Source organism: Lichenostomus cassidix, chromosome 1Aa, assembly GCF_008360975.1.
Source record: "Lichenostomus cassidix isolate B80296 chromosome 1Aa, HeHo_3.0, whole genome shotgun sequence".
In the NCBI taxonomy this organism is placed as follows: Eukaryota; Metazoa; Chordata; class Aves; order Passeriformes; family Meliphagidae; genus Lichenostomus; species Lichenostomus cassidix.
This window is the reverse complement of record NC_139480.1, coordinates 21202451-21220611: the sequence shown is the minus strand read 5'-3', so window position 1 is coordinate 21220611 and position 18161 is coordinate 21202451. Positions and strand designations below refer to the sequence as shown.

General features: G+C 38.6%; 2 protein-coding genes across 4 annotated transcripts in view; both read right to left on the bottom strand.

The window, feature by feature from the left end:
* The window catches only part of SLC13A1 (solute carrier family 13 member 1), a 48861-nt gene extending 38814 nt beyond the window's left edge, over positions 1-10047 (bottom strand). Inside the window, exon 1 of one of the 2 annotated variants that reach the window (XM_085042140.1) lies at positions 8682-10047. The gene's annotated coding sequence lies outside the window, so the exon portion shown is untranslated. The remainder of the gene's footprint in view (positions 1-8681) is intronic. The other variant, XM_085042132.1, reaches the window with a different exon arrangement.
* Positions 10048-12680: 2633 nt separating this feature from the next.
* The window catches only part of LOC146443294 (V-type proton ATPase subunit S1-like), a 45717-nt gene continuing 40236 nt past the window's right edge, over positions 12681-18161 (bottom strand). For both annotated transcript variants that reach the window (XM_085042155.1, XM_085042163.1), the window contains one exon: positions 12681-13370. In XM_085042155.1, the coding sequence (XP_084898281.1) occupies positions 13161-13370 (210 nt within the window). In that variant the 3' untranslated portion in view covers positions 12681-13160. The remainder of the gene's footprint in view (positions 13371-18161) is intronic.

Genomic DNA, 18161 nt, shown 5'->3' with positions numbered 1-18161 from the left:
CACGGTTCTTCCAAATTAAATACCAGTATATGCTCTTTTCCCCACCACCCTTCCCCCTCCCCAAAAAATTAAATTCATCCAATCATAGTGGAACAATAACTAAAAATAATAACAAAAAAAAGTATTTTGTTCTGACTTTTTCAGAACAGGGTCATTTTTTCCTAAAACATATCCTGAGTGGTTAGAGCCTTACTTATGAAGAAGGCAGAAGAATTTAGTTCATGGGAAAAGGTATTTTTGTGTACTGGGTAGCACAGCACAGCAGCACTGGGCTCTCAAGGGCTGGATTCCTAACAGAGCAAACTGAACAGTAGTAGCTCAAAATAGCTTCTGGGCCAACTCTTAGATACATTTTAAAAAAATTGTCAGCATTTCAACAAAATTAACCTTTCCTTTACTGTCCTGAGGTGTAACACAATAACTTTCAAAAAAAAAAAAAAAAAACAGACAAAGCACTCCTGGTCAATTTCCCTTATGCAATGAAAATTATCGTTTTCTACCTGATTCAGCAATTTAAGATCTCACTAAAAAACAATTATTTATCAATACAAAGAAAATACTTCTTGAAAAAAAATTACATTACCAGCTCTGGTACTCAAGGCCAGATTGATACAGTACCACCGGCTTGGGCTCTCTGTGTTTCAAACCCTGATGAGGACAATACAACTCCCTTTTTCTGTCTCCAGTAATAAGATTGGCACAACTCAGTGCTGGCTCATCCCAAACATCAGCTTTTCCTATGGTGCAACACCACTGGGCTTGTTGCTTTTCTCTGAGAAGAGGCAGCTGCTGGTTAATAGGAATCATTGGCAAGCAGGCACATTCCTGCTGCCTGCCCAGAGCTGCCAGCGGGGAGCAGAGGCCAACTCTGCAGCCCTGGTCCAGAGCAGGGCTGACAGCTTGACCTTCAAAACCAGACCAGTCTCTTCTGTCTGTGAGGTCAGGACAGTTTGGAATAGAGATTTCTGCCGTGTGTGCTAACAGCATCCATCAATGGGCTCCCATTTCACTCAGGGTCCTTGTGCACTAACTGTGAACAGGTAATAAGTGCTGCTAACCCACTGCAGCCAAGCACACTGAGTGGTCACACTGTCTCTTAGAAGATATATATATATATTGTGTGGCTATGCAGATACACACCACTTTCCCCAGGTACTCTGAACAGTAGGAGGTTAAAGAGAATTTCTGTCAGATTCTGAAAACTCTCCTGGCTACCCAAGCAGTCTGCAAATTCCTCTGTCACAAGGTTCAATGCCTCCACATTCCTTTGCAGAGTGTCAGGGTGATCTAACAACAGGAAACCTACTGTTTCTGGTTGCAGAGCAACCAAGGAGAGAAATAATTATACGTAGTGTAACAATTTCGTCTTCAACCAGGCTCAGGTTAGTATTGGTGGGGCCAAAAAATAGTCAATCAGAGCTGGGTGATGAGACTGAAAGATTTCCACTGTATTCAAGTATCTTCTGTAAAACACTTTCTTGTAGGTCTCCTCAAAGGCAACTGAGTGGCTTGAAAACTTTAAAAAACAAATGAACAAATAAGCAAACAAACCCCTAATCCAAACAGTCTTTATTATAATATAAAGTGAATCAGCTAACATTTCAAATAGAAAAAACACAACTACTTAATATGCTAAGAAAATTAAATATATAAATATTAGCTTTTTAAACTGACCTGTCCATCTCCAAAACAGTACTTTATTCTGATCCTAGTTTAGCTAGTAATGTAGCTCCTGACCAGAGCAAATTCTGGACAGCCCCCCTGATGTGGAAAGTTTTGCCTCTGAACCTGTCAGAGCTGGCCAGCTGCTCTCTGCTGCTTGGAGCAGTTCCTATCTCTGAGCTACAGGTTCCCAGCTCTGTGCCCTGATCCTTTGTTACCCTCCCTGACAGCTCTTGAACCTGCCCAGTCCCTCAGCACACTCCTCAAGAGCAATTCTCCCATCTTGCCTTCTTTCCAGATGGCTGCAGCCAATTAAGTGTCTATTTAAGTGATCAGCATGAATACATCTGTAGCAAGAAATCAAATGTTAAATCTGCCTGGCTCAAAATTTCTCACTTGTGTGACCAACCAGCTTTTTGGTGGGCAGAACTTTGGGTAAGATTAGTTAAGCCCTGCTGCTCAGCCTTGGAAGCCAAGGGAACTGTGCTGCCAACAGCCACTTGTTAAGAGCCATTAATTCTGTTAATATCTTCCTCTCCTGTCTTCTCTCTTGACAGATCCCACAGCAAATTCAGAAAACTCAGCTCTGGACGACACTTGCACAGAAAGACCTGGCAGTGTCACTGGGGCTGTGCTGTTACTGCCACATTTCGGTCACCTCAACAGTCTGCTTTGCACCCTGGCTGCCTTCTGCAAGACTGAGGGGACACACATCAGCCCTGTCCCTGCAAACTGACTGCAAAAGGGCTGATAGGATCCCCTGAATCTGAATGGCATCATCAAAATTTGAGAGAGGCACATGCAGACCTGTGGAAGAAGGCAGGGATATTGTGGAAATGGCCATTGTAATTACAGTCCATCCCTTTTAAAAGGAAAAAAAAAACCAAAACCAAAAACCAGAAAAAACAATTAAAACCCTCAATCAGGATAGATTAAGCTGCAAAACAACATTCTTGTTAAGTCCATGCCCTCTGTTATTGAGACTGCAAGCAATGGGGCTATAAATATAATTACTGAGGAAACTCCTGCCCTACTGCAATTTAACATTGACAAATCTCTATAGCTGAGCATACTTGGTTTACCGCTGGTGACAGGTGAGTGGCTGTCAAATTCAGGCAGTGAGGTGAATTATAGCTGAGTAAAACACAAAACACATTGTGCACTTCTTAGGTGAGTTTCAAAAGTGTATACAGCATTCCCTAATCTCCTACTAATTCACTTAATTCTGACTAATTTTGCATTTACATTATTTTTTGGCAAGGCATCTTTTTGCAGTGGTTCTCCATTGTTTGCTGTAGCATGATTTAACAATTTCTTACAGAAAATAGCAGAAAACAGGCTATTAACACATTACAGCAGAACTATAAGTTACAGAAAGCACATGCTGTATTTGCAATGTGTGTGCCAAATTCAAACTCTCAACAGAGCAACATGAGAAAATAGTTTTAATACTCAGAGTTTCTCGTAAGCTCTGCAGTTACAAAGGTCAGTAGAATTTTAAAGGTAGTAAACTTTCAAACCTTTTGCTAGGATTATTTAGGGGCTACCCAGTTAGTCCATAACAAGAAAGATTTCTTTGTTGAAACCTCTCAGTAATCTTCACTTATATATATTTCTTTGTGTCTTATCACATCCCAAAGGAAAGAAAGAAGGAATTTTTTAGTGGGAGAATGGTAGGGAGGGGAGGTACTTTATGTTTGTTTATATCTCTTTTGCTAAAGGTTCTGAATTATTAGTGCTCTGTTGTTAAAGCTCATGTGTATGTCCAAGGAGTTTACATTAATCAACTGTTAGTCACTGTTTACCACAAGCTCACTAGAATATCCACCAAAACCAATCAAAAAAGATGACATGAATACAGTCAAAGCAAATCCATTTAGAATGTGAATAATTATTCATGGTATTCATCCAAGTGCAATTATTATATATATTAAACTTTCCTGCCTCTGGACAGTGGAGCTGAGCCTTGTTTGTGGTATCAGAAGCATTTTTTTCACAGGAAAAACTATATTTTCCAGTGTTTCTTTTTCTCATCTCATTTTTGGTATGTCCTGTCATTTCTGTCTCTCTGCTCTCTTTCCTTTCTCTGCTCCTCAGTGGACTTGCTGGCAGATTAAACTACAGAAAAACTTTAATTAAAAATGGTTCTTTTCCCTGCTTAACAGGACAGAGTCCTCAAAACTCAATTCATTTCACAACAGTAAGAATTTTGTCACAGTCAGGGAAAGAGTTATTACCTCAGGAGAAAGGGAAAAGTTTTCAAAACTGGCTTTTCAAAGGACTCCGCTTCACTGACTTGTTGAAAATATCCAGGCTTCACAAAAATTGAATGCTCTGTGTCATTTGTCTCTAATTAGGTACAAAAATGCCCTAATAACTTTAATTCATTCTCCAGATAATGAAATATAATAATTATTATTGTGGTCGTGACATTCTAATGCTTACCAGGCTTGAAGGATTACTTGTTTAAAGGGTGACTGAGAAGGACAAACTTCTACTGCAGGAAGAGTAAGGGATTATATGTGTCTGACTTTTTCCACATTGAACTTTCAAAAAAAATCTTTTGAATACAGGACTGTTTATGTATTTAACTGAATGAATATAATTGAAAGAGTACTTTCCAAGAACACTTTGTTTTCAGACCAAAATCCAGAGTTTTACGCAGCTACCTTATGGCAAAATAGTCCTTAATAGGACTACAAAAATACTGTGGAGTTTATGCTCTAAAACTGGATTCCTTTTTAGCTCTCAAAATTACCTGCATTAAAAAAACTGCCGCATCAAATGAAACATGAACAACAGGAGATTATTAAGTGGGTACTTTATTTTATATTCTCAATGTCTTAATGCAATCATCAGGCAAAGTAGGATGCAATGATAAAATAAGAGGATAAAATGCCATTACTTGCCAATGATTTGAATATCAGAACACTTGTCCTTCCCAGATGCTTTCTAGGAATACTGGACACAGAACATCCATGAGCAAAAGCTGATCAAACTATGATTTTGTAAATATCTATCAAAGCTTGCTGTGCTTCTCAAGAGCCAGTTTAAAAAATATGGGGGAGAGGACAACAAAAAGACTGCATCAACCATTTTTCATCAGTTCCAAATACTTTCCTATTCTTTCACACTGAATCACAAACAAGTATGTAACTTGCTAGAGATTCCTTTGATTTCTGGGAATAGATAGAAAAATTCCAATGCCTCTGAACTAGGCCATAATTTCCAAATATTGCAGCCCCTTAAATACCATTATCATTGCAAGGCACCTGCCAGATTGTGTGGGCAGAGGAGGGAAGGGGGCACCACACTGTGCTGGCACATCCCCAGTCAAAAACAAGGGATGCCTGACAACTGAAAGAAATCAGTGCCAATTTGCTCATAGCCAGCATAATGGTTAGCAGAATAGCTATTACTTCACTGATTAAATCATCAGCTAACTAACAGGTCAAATTCAAAAGTTAAAGGAAACTTCATATTGTTGCTATGTAAAATTCTCTCTCTTCTGTTTTCAAGCTGCTGTGTGTTCTGGTGAAGACCTGCTTTGTCTCTCAGAGCCTGTTGCCATGGAAGTGACTGAAATATTGCTAGTTAAACAATAGCCTCTATTTTCTAAACAAATAAGCAGCTTCCTTCTGCAAAGGGCTGTGAGTGGGCCTTGTGCTGCTCTCAGGTGTGCATTGCACTTGCCAAATGCTTTCAAGCACAGAGCTCAGCTCGAAGCAATTGGGTCACCTAACAGGAAGGACCAGCTAGAAGGTGTTGCCTTGTGTGGGCAAAAGGGATCTCAAGTTTCACACTTCACTGTATTTCCAAATCAGATCAGGTCAGGCCTCACTTGTGCTGCCCACTGGCAAAGAAGGTTCATTGCAAACTTTGAGAAATGGAGAGACAGTGTAAGTTTCAACTCAGGCAAAGCTTAAAGCCAGATGTCCAGATGGACAGCATAGCCCCGTGAACAAAAATGATGAAGCAAAACAAGACCCAACTTTCAACTGCCAAACCACTTTTGCATGTTAGGTAGAATGATAATACTTTGCCTGTTTGAAGACATGGCAGGAGCACCACACTGCAGAGGGGGAAGATGTAAATCTGCAGAATTTTCACATTAACCCCTCAGGTTTTGGGGAGAACTGCTAATTTTATGGTTTTGGACAAACCATATGGACTACAAAACCAGTGTTATCTCAGACATAAGCTGTAGCTTATATACAACAACATGCTGTAGCACACCAGATAAAAGAGGCTGTATGCTGACAAAAAGCTGCAGTTTTTATGTACACATGAACCGATTTCCATTCATACCTCTTGATTTGGAGAACTTTTCTGTATCAGAAGCTTGTATTAGTACCTGGTATGAAATGACTACCACCACAGCACCACCAGTAGAGTGAAGATACAAGAAAATCTTGTATTCCTTAAAGGAAGTATCTAATAGGAAATTGTTTAACGTTGGCCTAAGTGTTTAAAGGGGAAAGATCATCCTCCTCCCAAACACACTAAAACAATAATTTGCAGTGACAATAATGAAATTATTTCACTTAGAAAACTAATGGCAGACATTACCTCCTCTGTGGCAAGTGCCCTTTAGGGTGCAAAGTGCTGTAACACAGATTCTATTGCAGTTGAATGGCACTGACACTGAGACAGCAGGCCCTGTATATTATACTATCAGAGAAGCACACAAGCTATAATTTTGATCACCGTGTAATTTCCAGTTACAACATAAACAGCTTCTGGAATAAAAGTCCCATTGCAGGGCAGCTGAATCCAGCCCTGGATTTGCAGCTGATGCTTACATTCCTGATTAGACAAGGGGCAGATTTACTTAAAAACATGCAATCTGTCTGAATCTTTGAAGTGAAACCACTTCAAAGTGTTTCATCTGTTTTCCAGATGAAAACAATGACTCCACTGAAGGAGGCCCTCAGCTTTCTGCTAAAGCAAGGTGGTAAAAGTAACTACATCAAATGTTAACCAAGAGTTTCATAACAAACAGAAGATAGTAATTCATTAGGCAAAAATCTGTCTTTCTTGATTCTTAGAATTCTTCCAGTTTTATAGAGAGGAGACTTTCAGATACTACAATTCAGAAAAGTCATCATTAATCTTTAACTCATTTACCCATTCCCAGAAGCATGCTTAGCCCAAGAAACCCTTTCTGCCCCCTTGAACTTCAGAGTGGTATAAAAGCAATTATAGCAGAAATGGGTTCAAATTGTGTCAAAACATGTGCAAATTATAAATTCCCTCATATACCCAGTAAAGAATTTTTTGCCATTTAAGGGGAAGGGGACCCAGACAAAATCCCCACCATACTAATTTATCTTCATTTAGGTATCTATTATTCACTGTTAGACCACAGAAATTGGTAGCAGTAAGCTATTAAGGTGTAAATTCTGATGTGAAAACCAATCAGTACACTGGCAAAAACTCCTGTGTAAATCTAAATCAATGAAAACTGATAGAACTGCTCCATTCTTGCAGTACATATCCATGAAAGCTCTACAAGCTAAAGCACACTGTCTATTTTGTTATTGTAATACTAATTAGTAATAAAAAGATAGATGAAAACTCAGATTTTTCTGATCAGAAGTCAGGTTTCTGTTTCAAGCACGCTGGGGTCCAATTCTGATGTTTCATGCAGGTGAGAAGAAAAATGTGATATAGCTGCACTGTGCCCTCCTTACACTCCCCTTCAGCTACCTCAGAATTTCTGGAGGGCAGCCAAAGCAGTGACTCCTGCCTTAGTTTGTACACAGCCCCAAAGAGTTGCTCTGGGAGAGAAATAGGAAGGTTTGAGCAGTGTTCCAAGACAGCCCAGCATTGCACAGGTGTGCACATCTCCAATAGAAGTGGCTGTTTTCAGCCTTGCTTTTCCAGGCAAGGACTCTGGAAACCACTCAGAAGTGCAAGGATTCTCACTATTGAGGAAAATATTATGATCTCTACTGCCCTTCGTCTTCCACATCTGTTTTTCCTCTTTTTTACTAGAGAGAAGGGTTGAGACTTGTTGGGGACCTGACACATCCCTGTTCTGTTGCAGTCTGGAGACACAGAATGAGAGAAGGTGTCCACAGCTGGATCTTAGGGGTCTTCATAGGAGGATATGAAACACAGCACTCCTGAACTTGCCCTGACAGAAGCTGAAGTGTGTTGAGTCATGCAGAGACAGAAAACACATTCCCTGAACTGGAGCTGGTCAGGCTATCTGTAATGTTGATCCTGACAAGGCACATGGCTATTTGTATCCTTCCCCGCCCCCCCCCCCTCCCCGGTTTTGACAACTGTAGTAAAAATCTTACCCCAGTATTGCTATATGTTGAGACATCAGTGTTTGCAGCTATCTGCTTTTCTCCTCTGCCAGGATTGTATTAGTCAGCAGCAGGAATGACAGACTCAGTCAAGAAACTGCATCTGTATTACTCCAGTGCAAAATCTGATATATTACATCTTTAGTGGAGCACAGCAGTGTGCAGCTGAGGCACAGATATACATGAATGAAAGACAGGGCAGGTAGCGACAGCAATATCTTAAATCATGCCAGTACACTTCAGTGAAAGATATGTGTTAAATAACTTAATTGATCATTCTGCTATCCATATGCATCCATATTTGCCTAGAGCAAATAGGATACACAAAATTATGATTCAAACATTACATCAGAAAGTCCTTAACTTATCCACCTTCCTAAATTACTTTTATGAAAGCATTTGTTAGGGTTTTTTTAAACATTACAAACATTATTTTTGCAGTTTTCATTATCTAAAGTTAGTTGCATGTGATGTCATGGTGTCTGTACACCATTCATTTTACGTTACTTTTACATAATTAGTTAAAGAAATATTAAGAAAGACTAAAAATAGGTTTCTCAATCTTCCACTGGACACTTACATTGCTATTTACAAAGCAGAAAATATACAATCATTCAGTAAACTATCTTCTACTATGGCAATAATGAATGACACAAAAAGCAGTCTAAAATGAAGCTCAACTATAATAACTCAAGAACATACCAGCTCCAGGGGTTATATAGAAATCCAGATAAACTGGAGCAGGGGACCTGTGTTCCCACAGGAGGTATACAAAATGTTGTGGAGGAGAGAAGGAAGCCACTTCATTTGTGGGACATCAACAGCAGCTGATTTGCTCTTGGGCTCAGTCACTGTGGTTAGTCCCCTTTCCACCTACACAAGTAGGAAGACTAAGAAAGACACTGGCCCACATTCTGGCAAGGAGAGACTGCTTGCTTAAGGAACCACCCCTTGGCACAATACCTGGGTTGTTTTTTTCCTTGTCCCACCTCCCTGCACTTCAAAAATTTTTATGCCATTAGAAATCTGAGTTCTGAAGAAACTGCTCTTTTCTCCTTGATTTTGCATTACTTTTTGATAGGTAATGGACTAACCTGAGAACAGAACCTTTATTAGCAAACTGAAGATCAGGATTTTTTACTGAAGGTATTAGACACCATAGAATTTTTTGGCATTTGTGCAGACTGAAGGCATTGTTTTAGTTTTGTTTTGGTTTCTTACTACCCAATATATTTTAATTGGCAACAAATTGATCTTCCATAAATCTGTTTTGCCCATAATGGGAACTGCTAAAAGATATCACTGTCTTTATCTTGACCAACAAGTTTCTCCATCTTATTTCTTTCCCTCGTCCTGTTGAGGAGGAGGAGGAGGGAGAGTAGCCAAGTGGGCATCTGGCAGCCAACCAAGGTCAATCCACCACAGAATGTAAGATTTAAAAACAGCCTTCAGGAAAAGGAGTCCCTGCCCCTCTTGTGCATGTTCTCATCCTTTTATTCAGGGTAAGGATAAGACTGTCACTATACTTGCCCTGAAAATTATCACCACTACTGCTATTTGTTTTGCCTGCAGTGACCATTATCCAACATTCAGACTCGTTCTTCTGTCTCTGATTATCTTAGGAATTAGCTTTTCAAGGTCATTCCTTGTTTTCAGCCTCTACAGCTTATCCTGTTTGACCTCAGTTTATGCTGAAATAATTACAGAACCCTTTAATGCCTGGCCACTGCCTAATAATTCAGCTGATTTAGCTTTGCATATAATTTATTAGTCACACAGAAAGAAAGGCGGAGCTAATTACTTCATTGAGTTTTCCCTTGCAGATGGAATAATCTGCCTTCCTTTATTGCCCTATAAAAATACTGTTCTTGGACCATTTCTATTATAATTTTGTGTCATTGTAAGTCATTGCTGGGTTTCTATATGATTTGTGAAATGAGCAATTTTACAGGCACAAATCAGGAGGTTCAGATTGTAGCTCCATCTCAGCTATCCCTTCCAACAAATGACTATTGCTGAATTTTGTGATGAAATACCTTATTCCTTCAGGACTTTTGTGTTTAGTTTTGGGATTTCTCTGGTTTTAGTCTTGATTCTTCAGAGTTAAATTGATTTTTTCAAGTTTTGCCATAGTTTTTTTTTAAGTTACTTTTTCTCATAAAATGTAATTTATATATATATATACACACATATATATATATATGAAAAGCTTTTACTTTTCTAACTAGTACTCTTACCCATCATCCCCTTCATCTTTATTATATATATATTTTTTAATTGGTAGAGAAATGAGCTAGCACACACAGAAGTCAGTACTTTTGATAAATTCATTGAACTCTGGTAGAAGTCCTAAAGGCTCACACTTTTCCAGACAGAGCTAATATTCTGTCTGGAACAGCTCCCAAAACAGGCATGTTTTAACAAGTACATTTATGATTAAGCTGAATTGTGAAATCAGAAGTACGCAGAACTGGAAGGCCCCTGACAGGTTTTAGCTTTATTCAGAAAGGGAAATAAACACAGACAGGTGCAAAATCCCCCTAGAATTTCCTGATGCACAGTCCTGTTTCAAAATAAGGAAGCCAGCCCTGCTCAAGTACGTGATCAGCTGTCTGTGTGGCCAGGCACAGGGCAGTGTGATGTGTGGCTGCAGAGCTTTCAGAGGGCATGGGGACTCCAGCAGCCTGCACAGCCCTCTGAGCTGGGGTTTGGGATGTCTGTGTCCAGGTGGCCTGAGCACCAGGGTGGACATTTGCCAGCAGCCAAGGTGAACCCATCCCATGTGGACAGAGAGCAGTTCCTTTCCAAGACAGACAAGCCACTGTCCCCAGGGCCCAGTCCACCTGGCCCCCAGGACAGCCCCAAGATCAGCCTTGTGGTTTGATCTTTCCATCACAAAGATATCCCATGTCGCTATAGAAACAGACAATATCCCCCCACAGGCCCTACCTGCCAAAGCCTGGTATCATTGCTGTGACAGAAGGTAGAAAGAAAAAGCTTTTCCTCACTAAAAATGCCTTCACCTTCACCCTGGAATGTGTAACCTCAAACACAACAAACAGCTCTTCTGAAAGAGGCTTATCTTTCCCTCATGATACAATCAACACAAGACTGTTTTTCTCTTCTCCAGAGTCCATCCCAGGCAAGCAAGAGAGGATATAAACATTCCCAGTGCCATACTACAGTCAGGACACTGTGAGCTCCAGGGGAGCCCACAGGCTCAAGAGGAGGCTGGACAAATTCAGCTCTACCCAGAGTTATTAAATACAAAGACAACACTTCTGGTGGAGGAAGCACCTGAGCTAAATGGTGGAGAATGGGAGAACATCTGCAGGGAGTACTACTAGATGCTCACCATACCTAAACCACTGCTGGAAATAGAATCCTGAGCTACATGGCCTGGTAAAGCTGTTCTTCCATTCTTCTTACCATCACTGTTGAACAAAATCTGTTCCAAATTTTATTGAAGCTAGATGAAGGTCCTAAGAAAGTTGTCTTCTACAGACCAAGTCCTTTGTAACAGCCTTTCTGTCTTCTAGCACTCATTTACATGACTATTATGTCCATTTTCAGTTGTCACATTCCTGCAACTTCCTTTGAAGGGAGAATTAATAAAACAAGTCCAGTTGTCTCCTGGCAACTAATTTGTGCAAAGAAAACACACCTTTCTAACACAGAGGTTTTGTGTAGATCAAATGCATTCTTTAAGGTTCTGAAAAACATTTGGGAAAAATATTACAGCACAGGAGACACCTCTGCTAGTTATATGACTTTGCTTTTATGTTTCAGGTCAGGATTGAATGATTCAGCAGGAATAGCTTCAGACAGCATTTAATTTACTTTTTGGACTGCATAATAAAAGTATGACACCCATAAATGATGGACAGAAACTATTCTCTGTCTAGTTAAATAGTTGATTCCAACTGTCTTTCCTCTGTATCATTGTACTATGACATGGATCAAGATCAGAAAAGTTTGAATATTTCCCATTTCACAAATGTAATTTTGCAAAATGGTATTTTTTGATTTTTCAGCTACTAATTGAACATGCACAGTCATAACAAAACATTCCAGAAGAAAGAATAAGTCTTATTTTTACAACTTTTTTATCATTTACCATGGCTCTTTTACTGTTTCCTAGTTCTTCATAAAATTTAGTAATTCAGTCCATAATCAGATTACCCAATTAGAAGATGTAGTGTTTCTATTAACTGCAGAAGAATGAAGCACACTGTCAATGTTTTCAGGCTTCTAGAAGCACTGAGATGACCATAAAAAGCTCAGACTTAAACAGTACATTAGCACAGTGCTTCTATGATTTTATCTATTACTTTTCCTGGGTTTTTTTGTATGAACTTCATAATGTCTCCAAAGAGGGGTGGAAAATGGAGGAGGCCAAGAAAACTACCTTATCTCTGTTAAGGTGCTGTCTGCACCAGCACATTGAATTGTAATAGGTTCTGAACTTGAAAAGCTGCATTAATTGCCATGACACCAAATCTAATTTTGTGATCAGTTTGGACAAGGACCTATCTTGCCTAGAACCCCATCAGCTGTCCATGGCTAAAACAATCACAAGTCAGCATTAATCAACATAATTCTCACAGGTATAAAATAACAGTAGATGGAAGCTAAATCTTAATCTACCCATTCTCCACATCTGAACAAAGTGATGTATTTTGAAAAGACTTCTCAGGACCATTTATTTAGTGACTTACACTTTATTAGTTCTGTACATTTCTCAATCTTTTAATCAAGAGAAAAAATTACAAGACACAGTTAAAATTCTTAAGATGTATCATCATCATGACATATTTACTAAAGAGCCTTTAGAGAGACAAGTATTTTCAATATATAGTTTCCCATAAAATATTTTAGCCTTCCCAATTATCTATGTTGTGGTTTTTTTGCCAATAAAAGTTAATCTGCAGGCAGTTTTTAATGGTCAGAGAGAATAATAATTTCTACAGTCTCACTTCAGAACCTTAACACAAAAAATGATCATAGTAACAAGTAGAATTATTAATGTTGCCAAGCACAAGGATCATTTTTATATGTAGCTTAATTATCTTTTCTTCCTACGATATCTTTTTAGGTCATACATATTATGAAGTAAAAAGGTTATAAAAATCGTAAGCATCAGACCAGGAAAAGCCACAGTAGCATTAAGTCAATCCATGGCTATTCTGTCTGAGGAACTGACAGAGCTGGACCTTTGGGATCATCAAATCTGTTGTTTGTTGTGAGCTGCATGATCATATGGATTCCATAGGTCAGGATCCACAGTAAAATTATAGATGTTACCAAGGCCATCCAGATTCCAGGAGTGAAGAAAGCTGTACAGTCACTTGCATAGGAAAACTGGTTGTTTACAATGTTGAAGCCTTGAATCTGAAAATGAAAGGTAGATAGGTGAGTGTGCTTAAGTACAGGGCGTAGTCCCCACTTTCAGCATATATGTGGTAATAACAATAAACCACACCTTTTAACTGTCAATCACACTCTGCCCACTAAATAAAGAGCGAGAACAAATCCTCTGCAAAACAATTTTCCAGGTCTCCTCTTCACCTAGGAAATTAAAGATGCAGAATCCATGTATTTGTAAGAAGTAGGCTTCCCAGTTCACAAATTTGTATTACATTTAGAAGTGAAGTCCCAGAAAGGACATATGATCAGTATTCTGCATTCATTGTATTCTGATCAGTATTCTGTATCCACATAATCAGTATATCAGTATTCATTGATCATCAGCTCAATGACCACTTCAGAACCAGGAAGCTCAAAGCACTCAAAGGCATGAGAGTTAAGGCTGTTAGGATCATGAGATTTGTTGAAACAGTCTGAGTTTTAGCTAATAGCTCCTTGACAAACAAAACTCCTGGAGCCCATTTTAAAATGCATCTAATAAAGATGACCTTTATTTGGCTGAGTTTTAGTGAAAGTTCAAGGAGAAAAAAGTTGTGAAAACTTTCTTCCTCCTCTTCAGGCAGCAAAGACTCAAAACAGAAGGGAAGGCTTGGTTTATTGAGGTATGGGATATGTATTGTCTAGTAACTTATGAAAGCCATATAAACTTTTCCAGCAGATTGAAAAGTTTGTTATATGTCTGCTTTGACTGAACTCTCAATGTCTGTCGCTGATTGACCTCCTACCATATTATCCTCCTCAGAAAAATCAACAAATTTGGAAATACATTCTCTGCCTAGTCACCAAGTGTTCAAAAATATCATCAAACAATGCCTTTGAGATCAGTAACTTTCTAGAAATTTTGTTCAAACCAATGGAAGGATTAGTGTGTTGGTTTTGCTTAGCCCAGAAGGAGCCTGGCATTTGGCCAGGGTCAAAACATGACATTTTGAAAACTATGAAGAAAGGGACAACAATCCCCCCACTACAAATGTGCACATAATGGCATAAGCACTGATTCCTTTAGGGGAAAGGGAATCTAACTGGTGGAAGAAGAGGAAGGAAAGAATTAATCTGATCTAATTTTGTTTAATTCTTAAATAATTTTATAAAGAAAAATGAAGACTGGGATTCTTATCCATTTACAGAATCTTTGAAATGGGTGTGTAAGCAAACCACCAAATATCATAAACCCACTGGTAAAGAAGCAACATGTTAAAAACTACTATTTTGTATAAAATATTATCAAATAAAATAGAAAAGCATTATTTTACTAAAATCATTCCTCTCACCAGGCAATAAGCAAGAAAGCAGAAGATCATGGATTTCTACTTTTATGTATTCCCACTCCGTAAAATAAAATAAATTGAAATGGATTTACAATAAAATAAATTGAAAGCTTGAGTTTATTCGTGGTAATAAAAGATCTTGTAATTCCTAGGAAAGGTGTTGGTACAGACAGAACAAATCAGTGCCCTGCACACCATGCTACACCAGAAAGCACTCTCAGTTTCCACTCCCTCACAACTCAGGTGCCTGAAGGTAATGTTTATGTAATATGTGTGTTATGAGCAGTGTCTGTACCTTCCAGAATGCTGATTAATAAAACTATTATTATCCAATAATAGTTTTATTAATCTATTTAATAATAGATTAATAGACGTCTCTTTAGACTTTAGATAATGTGAAGACAATTTCAGCAATTCAACCTTTTCCAGGCCTCTTAAAAGAACCTTTCCGAGTCAGATCATGGTAACTCACAAAAACTGTCTGCTTTCACCAAAGGTACTCAGACTTCTGATTAAAGCAGGATTAGTGAAAATAAGCTGTAGGCCTGGACAACTGTTTGCACAGTTTTAGAGAATACATGTGATTGCAAAAGCCTTCAATTGTTAAGCCACTGCTTTGACCACAAGTGAGAATGTGAATAGGAGCGATGAAATGTAGCCTGAAAGACTTACTGACAATAAAACCAGAAAGCAGGTGATGATTTATGTCATTTGTGTACCAAAAAATGGATTGAAATTCTGTAAAACAATACACACTTCTTACCACATTTACAAGGACTCTCTGAAGCACTTAACAGGTATATTCAGTTTAGAAGGGCTTTCTCACTCCTCACTTAGAGCCAGAAATACTGAAATTGATATTTCAATTCTAGTGGTCTTTTTTTTTTTTTAAACAGCATTATGCTCATTGACCCATAGAGGTGAAAGATTCAATTGTACATTTTTTACATCCTCTGCCTACTTTTAAGCAGAAGATTAAGAATATGCAGGGTTATTTTATTGTTTTTCTGAAGCTTCATCATTTCTGTGGGGGTGTTAGATCCCAGGCAGGAGATAAAAATGAAACTCCTAGCAGCATATATAGAAAAGTTAAAAATACTTGCATGAGGTTCTTTAATTTTTATGAATGCAAACGCCTGTTGTACACAGGCCTCTGTACTGTGGAAGTTTTAATTTTAGTGTTTAGACCAGTCATTTGTCTTGGTCATACAAGTCAGTATTTACTGTTAATTTTTAAATATTTTTGAATGGAGATTTCTCATCACATGACCTTTGACAAAAACTTCAAGTAAAATATGTGGATTTTATGGCTCTTAAATGCACACCAACGTTCTGATTTTTGAACTTTGAGATATTTTAGCCACAAAGAATCCTAATATTCTTGATTTTAAATTTTTTTGGTAGTTTTTCATAGGTTTCAAAGTGCTTCAAAACCCCACATACTAAAGAAAAGTAGTGCTTTTGGTGGCAGCCTCTTTAACTTCCCTGTCAGTTCTGAGATCCTCAAAAGGACAAAGGTATTATGGCAGAACAAACATTCCTGTAGCAACAACAACCAACAAAACCCCACCAAACACAGAGCAGTTTTGGTGCTCTGTACAGTATGAGTGGTGACACCCTAGGCTGTGAGCATGCCTAGACAGAACCTCACAGTGGTTCTCTAGATGGTGGTGAGGGAACCAGCCCCAGAACTGAAGTAAAAGGCTACACCAGTTCAATTTTGCCTAGGAACAGCTTATGCAAGCCTTCCCTGTGCAGCTGCCATCATCCCTCTGTTACTGTGATTCTGCTTTCAGGACCAGCATTGCAAAGTGCAATTGTGCCAGTTTGATTGGCATTGGATCCTGGTTTCTAATCATTGTGTATAACACTGGCATGAATATCATGTTCCTCAGTTTCAGCAACAAGATTTTGTGCTGGCTGCAACAACTGAGCACATCCCACGTGCTTTTTTCACCATACAATGGAGTTCAGGGGCTTCTAAACCTTATGCAATAACAAAGACTGATACTGAGATCACCTTTCAGTGGAAGATACCTGGAAAAGTATGATTTAGTTCAGATAGAACTTGGAAATGAGCCCAGAATGGTGACTTTCTGTTTTCTCACACAACAGAAAAAATCAGAATGGGAGTTTTCAGGTTGTGTTGCATGTTTAGGACCTGATCAGAGAGAAAGTCCTTTCTCAAGAGGAACTGGAAGTTGTGTTGTCTGAACAGTGGAAGCAACTGCTATTCCAAATCAACAAGGAAGGTGAAAAACTACATCTACTCTTCATTAAGACCACAATGAAAGGATGCCTACTAAGGTTGGAGCAAGGTGTAGCTAAGCTTTAAGAATGTAGTAATATCAATGCATATAGAAATTCAAGGAAAAGACAGATGCTAAGTGAACACTTTTTAATTTCATAGGCCATGTCCTTTCATACCTTAGTGATGCAAAAGCCTAACTCCAAAGAGCTGACTAGGCAAAGTACAGTTGCATGTACGATGGTATTTTCAGGCCTTTGCATAAAAAATACCATCATAAGGAACCTTCGCACCTTTGGTATATATTGCAACATTGTTTCTCAAAAAATGGTGAGACTTGATATTGGAATTTGTGGAAAATAAATCTAAGCACTGATGTTCCTTCTTTGAGATTTCCATTGTTTAAGCAGAAATGTTAAGCCTTGAGTCAGATAATTGAGATTTGGTTTGTTATCAAAATTATAAATACAATTATATCAGCATTTGTATCCAGTTATTGTGCGGTTAGCTCATGTTTGACAAATAGAATACAAATTATTCCTGTTATTTTCATGATCTCTTTTATCAAAGAGATCCCTTAGTGCAATATTATTTTAAGATATAAATGTTGTTATGCTTCTCTTATGTCAAGAACAAAGCTCAAAATAGTAAAGGTGTAATCATCTACACCTCGCATATGTAGTCTGTACTACTGTAATAAATATGCAGAAAAGCTACATGTCATTCAGAAAAAGCCATCTGCCTTCCTTCTGGGCCATGCAGGACCTAGCAGCGTTGCTGATTGAAGTCCATGGCAAACCTCCCATTAAATCTAATTGCACTGGCCTTTATTTCTATCTGCAGGAGTACAGACAGTCCATGTCACTGAAAACAGCAGCCACACTAAGCTGTACTTTCCTAGGAAACAGTGCCAAGAAATCAAACAAAACCAAAGTAAGCAACATAAAGCCACCCACCTAAGAGGCCCCTGTTTCCAAGAGCAGCCCAATTCATTAAACAGGCATGAGGACTTAGTCATTCTTTGCCTGATTAAGCACATTTGGTTTAATTGGTTTTTCTTTTTTGTGGACAACTACATAGTTTTGTTTTTCAAAACTGTGCTTTCATGTTCTCCTTGTTCAGCAACTGGTGTCTTTTTTACCCCTCTATTGAATAGCTCACCTAGGGGAACAGCTTTTCTTTTTCATTTTCCCTCAGGCTGAAATGAAGTAAGGACATTATGAATGCGTATCATCCAGC